At 37.5% G+C, this 5,201-nt stretch overlaps 1 protein-coding gene across 6 annotated transcripts; it reads right to left on the bottom strand.

Moving 5' to 3' along the window:
• Positions 1–249: 249 nt before the first annotated feature.
• On the bottom strand, positions 250–4,972 carry LOC107903459 (splicing factor, suppressor of white-apricot homolog). 6 transcript variants are annotated; one of them, XM_016829510.2, is made up of 5 exons: positions 4,579–4,717; positions 3,647–3,696; positions 3,335–3,495; positions 2,072–2,860; positions 250–1,769 (listed from the first exon to the last, which is right to left on the bottom strand). In XM_016829510.2, the coding sequence occupies exons 2-5, from the start codon at positions 3,663–3,665 to the stop codon at positions 363–365; spliced, it is 2,376 nt and encodes a 791-aa protein (XP_016684999.2). In that variant the 5' UTR covers positions 3,666–3,696; positions 4,579–4,717; the 3' UTR covers positions 250–362. The 6 variants fall into 6 exon arrangements, with proteins under 6 accessions (XP_016684999.2, XP_016684997.2, XP_016685002.2 ...); XM_016829508.2 differs by lacking the exon at positions 3,647–3,696 and having other exon boundaries at positions 4,579–4,972; XM_016829513.2 differs by lacking the exon at positions 4,579–4,717 and adding an exon at positions 3,127–3,187 and having other exon boundaries at positions 3,335–4,501.
• Positions 4,973–5,201: the final 229 nt, after the last annotated feature.

The raw sequence follows: 5,201 nt of genomic DNA on the forward strand, positions 1-5,201 counted from the left end.
TTCCATCTAATTTTATTATTACATCAATATAAAATACACATATGCCATATGCAACTGTCTAATTGTAAAAATGAATAAAACTTAAATAAAAACTAATTTATTTTTTATTTAAAGAATAAAAATTAAATTACTTAAGGTATAAAAACTATTTTACTAATTTTTAAATGTGGTACTTTTAAAAAAGCTAAGTAAAACGTAAATGATCTATCACATTAGGGGAAATCAATTAAAAATTGATTAATTTGGTCATATACGAATCTTAAGCCACTATTATATAAAAGTATAACCAATGCTAATATTCAAAAAAGAAACGACCAAAACTGATACAAAGAGAAACAAGAAAACAGGTTCAGTGTTGTTCACTACAAGGTCGCCATCAGCATAGCTCGGATTTTGGCTCTTAAATCGTTAGAAACCGTGGTGGTTGTGGATGGCACGGAAGAAGCCCTTCCCTCCGCCGCATCCAGGTTTGATATATCTGCAGAAGCCTCCCTACTTGCAACATTTCCCTCACTCAATTTCGATTGATCTGATTTCGCATATATCTCTCCTTCCTCCAATTCCACTTCTTTTCCAGCGTGAGATCTCTTCCGTCGATGATTATACTCATCATCAGAAGACCTATGATGCTTGTGCCGATGTCTAGAGCGTCGATGCTCATTCTCAGAGGAGCTATCATGCTTGTGACGATGTTGAGAGGGATGATGCTCATCCTCAGAGGAGCCACGACATCTTGATCTCTGGTGTTCAGAATCTGAAGGGCAATCTCTTTTCCGTATATGCCGAGAATGAAGACAGTCACTATCAGAGTGGTCAGACTTACGACTTCGTTCATCATCGGTGCTACTATCATGCTTATGCCGATGTCGCGAATCTCTATGTTTTGAAGAGGAATGTCTTTTTCTATGCTTACGCCTATCCCTACTTTGGTGATGAGATCTCCGTTTTCTACCCGAGTGTCCGTCCCTTACTTTATCTTCTTTTTCTTCTTCTTCTTCCTCCTCCTGTCCGCTGGCTGCTTCATGTCTTTTTGATCTCGAACGGTACTTCCTCTTTGATCGACGTTCATTATGATGAATACCAGAATTCATCTTTTCATTTTTGTCACAAGTATCGATATCCATTGCACCTGAGCTGCCTTCCCTTTCTTTTACAGAAAGGCTTCCACCCTCAGCACCTGAACCACAAACCCCTAACTCAGGTGGTTCGGCAGATAAGCCACGCAATGATTCGGTTTTAAGTGGTGCAGAACCACTTTTTATCAAGGCTGCAAACATCTTTGCCCGTTTTAATCGTTCAGCTTTCAGTTTTTCTTCTTTTGTCAAACATGCCTCGGACGAATCAGCCTCACTTGCAGCTGCAATAGCTGCTGTCTTTGCAATAGCATTAGCAACCTGACCAGAACTTGGGACATGCCCATCCTCACTAGTTGGGACCTGACTGCTACCATTTAATGATGTCTTCGAAAGAATCTCTAAATTTGGTTTCTTAATGCCTCTTGTGGCAGCCTGAAGAATAGCAGCTGCGGCAGCTGCATCCACACTAACTCCGATTTGTGGCTGGGTAGCTTTGGAAGAAGGGGGATCTTGTCCATCCTTCTTTGATTTGCTGATTACCATTTTAAACTTCCCTTTCCTATCTGAATTATATGGTATGTCAGATCCAAGAGATGCACTATCACTTTCTCGGGATGAAGCAGCTTTCTTCTCTACCCCACGGCCAGATGAATCATGCTTCTCAGAAATGAATCCTTTACCAGGTAACTTTGACTGCAGACAAAGAGGCATCTTCCATCAGCAGAAGAAACAGTGACAAAATATTGCAACTTAGAATCAAAGATAGAAGCAAAGAATTTACTACCAAGATCAGATCGGAGCACAACTGCAATCAGATTAGAATGAATATGCAAGTCCAAACCAATCATTAAAGAAAACGGAAATATAGATGGAAACTTGAAAGGTATAACTTGATGCAGATATGTGTACGTATGGAAAATAAGATGTCTTACAAAAAAGAATCTCATAAAAATACATTAAACATTATACGGAACAGCAAAACGTGAGAATCGTACCTTTTCAGCTTTTTGAAGAGCTTCTAAATAATATGGATGATATAGATTGGATGGCAACAGGAAAGGGAACCTCCCATGCTTGACATCTTGTTCAACAAGAACTGCTTCAAACTGTCTACCATTTCTGAGTATGAACTCGACAATCTTATCAACCACTCTCTTTAAATCAGATGGAGGCTCGACAACAGGTATTTCAACCTTTGATATGGGTGGCAAAGAAGAAGCTCGTGATTTCTCAGATGCGGAAGCATCACTTTCTTTCTTCAACCCAGTCAATGTTCCAGGCTTAACTGATGTTATAGATTGATTTCTTTTTATTAGAGAAGCCTTTTCCTTCAAAGGGGCCAAATGTTTAGTTACAGTATCATCTTTTCTACTAACACTTAAAGAAGATTCTTTCTGATCTGGTCCGTCAGTTGAATTTTTATTGATAGCAACCCCAGATTCCATTCTCTTAGCTTCGGTAGCATTCTCCGTTTCACCATCCTCGTCTTCTCCGGAACCATATACAGTGCCAAGCAAAGATAAAGCGCCACCCCCTCTACCACTACTTGCCTGATCAAGAGAACCGTCAGCTTTGCTCTCTTCATCAATGGAATTGCTGCTTAAAAGTTCTTGGTGATCAACAAGAAACCTAAAGTAGGGATGAAGTCGATGATCAGGCATTAAGAAGCCAAATGTTGGGTTGTCTCCTTGTTTGACCCTCAAAACAATCTCTGATTGCCCACCATGTTTGCTTACAAATTTGGCTGTCCTAGCCATAATCTGATGTACTTTCTCCGTAGGAGGCTAAAGAAAAGACAGAAAAAGAACAAAAAGGGTGTTCAAGTCAATAATGAGAAATTTAACAATTGCAAAGTTCCAAGAGTGACTGAAAACTTACGAATAATCCCAAAGAATTAAAAATGAAAAAAGAAAACCACAGAATCTCACATATATTCAGATAAGCACAAAGATCAAGAAATAGAGAACTCCTAGGAAGATATGTATCATTCCATTTGCTCAAGTGAATAGGGTTCCTGTAATGTAACAAATTTCTATCATTCTAATCCCACCTGCATGCACCCTTGTCATGACATCAAAAGGAAACAAGAACTGCATCTGCGCTCCGAGCATCTGAAACTTAGACATCGTAAGCCTTAGAATAACACATGCACCTTACTCAACTATCAGACAGCCACATTGGATAAGTATCGACAAACAATTATATCTAGATTATACAAAAAGTAAAGATGTGTCCTAAGAAGATGAGCATGTACTTACTAGGTTTTGAAGTAAGGTTTCAGGAACAGGAAAGGGTGGCCGAAAACTAGATTCCACATCAGCATCCTTTTGCTCGTTTGATTCACCAGTGTTTCCATATGAAAAGGAAACAGCATTATAGAGACCACCAGCAGCCGCAGGTTCCTCATTATTCTCTCCATCTGGAAGCAAAATAAACTAGAATCAAAATCATTTCTAAATTAAGCTATTAATGCCATTATTGTTTTAGAAGTGCAAAGTAAACACCACCAACGACAAACATAAAAAGAAACTAGCCAGGATATGCTTAGAGTAAGGTAATAACATTCTTACTTGTCTCTTCGAAACGCATAACTGTTGCAAACTAGGTTCCTTCCTGCAATCTTGGAAAAGCAGTGCAACATATATAATGTTCATGCAAACTAGAAAACGCATCACCAATTGCTTACCCAACACCATTATCCCAAAAACCAAGCATAAAAGTATATTTTGTTTCAATAGGCCAAAACCCAAACAGCAGTACAGGCAAACGGCATAGCCTAACAATTCATACACCCAGGAAACTTCCATTAAACATCTTTTGAAGCTCAAAACCCTAATAGCCAATTCATCTTTCCATATATTAATATCTACAAGGAAGATACATTAATTACTCTAAGTCTCTAACATCTCTAACAGTAACATAAAGCATATTGTTTTTAAGTTGTAATGATTTTTTTAAAACAAGCTTACAATCAAATAAAATATTTGAATCCATCTATTTCTTTGTAGACATTTTCCCACAAATCAGTGCTGAAGCTCAAAACCTCAACAGTGACATGAACCAAGGAATTAAACAATTAAAGATACTACTTAGCTCATATTTTACCAAAAAAACAGCAATAGAAAGCACTCGTTTCCTTTCAATTAATATCTTTAGGTAACTAAAGCTGAATAAAAAACAATCTAACAGAAGCTAAGACACTATTTGGAGGTCACTCTGTCAAGCAAAGAAAGCAACAAAACAACATTACAGTTCTGTCCTAAAGAAAATAATGTCTTTTTGTTATCCATAACGGTTAAATTTTTAACTTCTTTATCCAAATGAACCCTAAAGATTGAAACGATAACAATAATATTTTTCTTTTTTACTTCAAAAATTGGAACTTAATTTTTCATAAAATAGCAGGAAAAAAAACTCATAATTAATAATTATAGAAGCAATAAAATAATACTTAATTTTTAAAAAAATAAAAAAAAGGAAATAACTGTTTATCGTTTCTCACCTTGCTGATCGGGCAGCGACGGAGAAGGAGGAGGCAAATCGTGATAACGCTCACGATCGAGATCGGACTCCAACGTATCATCGGCGGTTACCGAAGGAGAGGAAAGGTGGCGCCGTCTCTTTCGAGGCGGAGGAGGTCCAGAGAGAAGGTGACGCACATCGTAGCGATCGATGGCGAGGGAGTTCCAGTCAACGAGAGCCTCCGGAGAGTTAACGAAGGCGGCCATGGCGTCGTCGTCGAAGAGCAGCGCGTGGCGGCCAACCACCTCTAGATCCATCGCTAATACAATTAGGATATCTTTTGAAATTTGAGATTTTTTTTTTTTGGAAGAATGAAAGGAGAGAGATTCTTTGTGATGGGGTTTTGCTTTGCTTTTTCTATATTGAAAACAAAAACAGCTAAGGCCAAAGGAGAGCCGTGTTAATTAAAGAAAATAATTGCCCTTACGGATAATAATAAATTTAGTCCTTAATATTTATATTTCTTTTTGATTTGTCTCTTATTTGTTTTTTAATTAAATTTAACAAATTTTAGACTGAAATTTAACTATAATCTTTCAAAAAATACCGATTAAAATGTTAAAATTTTAAACACTTTAACCGCAAGGACGTGATGCAGAAGGT

Source organism: Gossypium hirsutum, chromosome D05 (assembly GCF_007990345.1).
Source record: "Gossypium hirsutum isolate 1008001.06 chromosome D05, Gossypium_hirsutum_v2.1, whole genome shotgun sequence".
In the NCBI taxonomy this organism is placed as follows: domain Eukaryota; kingdom Viridiplantae; phylum Streptophyta; class Magnoliopsida; order Malvales; family Malvaceae; genus Gossypium; species Gossypium hirsutum.

What these genes read in the sequence shown, in the direction of transcription:
- LOC107903459 (XM_016829508.2), bottom strand. Translation starts at nt 4,855, where the DNA reads ATGGATCTAGAGGTGGTTGGCCGCCACGCGCTGCTCTTCGACGACGAC. An exon ending in GTCGCTGCCCGATCAGCAAG is followed by an intron (nt 3,496 to 4,578) that starts GTGAGAAACGAT and finishes TTTTGCTTCCAG; the next exon opens with ATGGAGAGAATAATGAGGAA. An exon ending in CTCTTCAAAAAGCTGAAAAG is followed by an intron (nt 1,770 to 2,071) that starts GTACGATTCTCA and finishes CTTTGTCTGCAG; the next exon opens with TCAAAGTTACCTGGTAAAGG.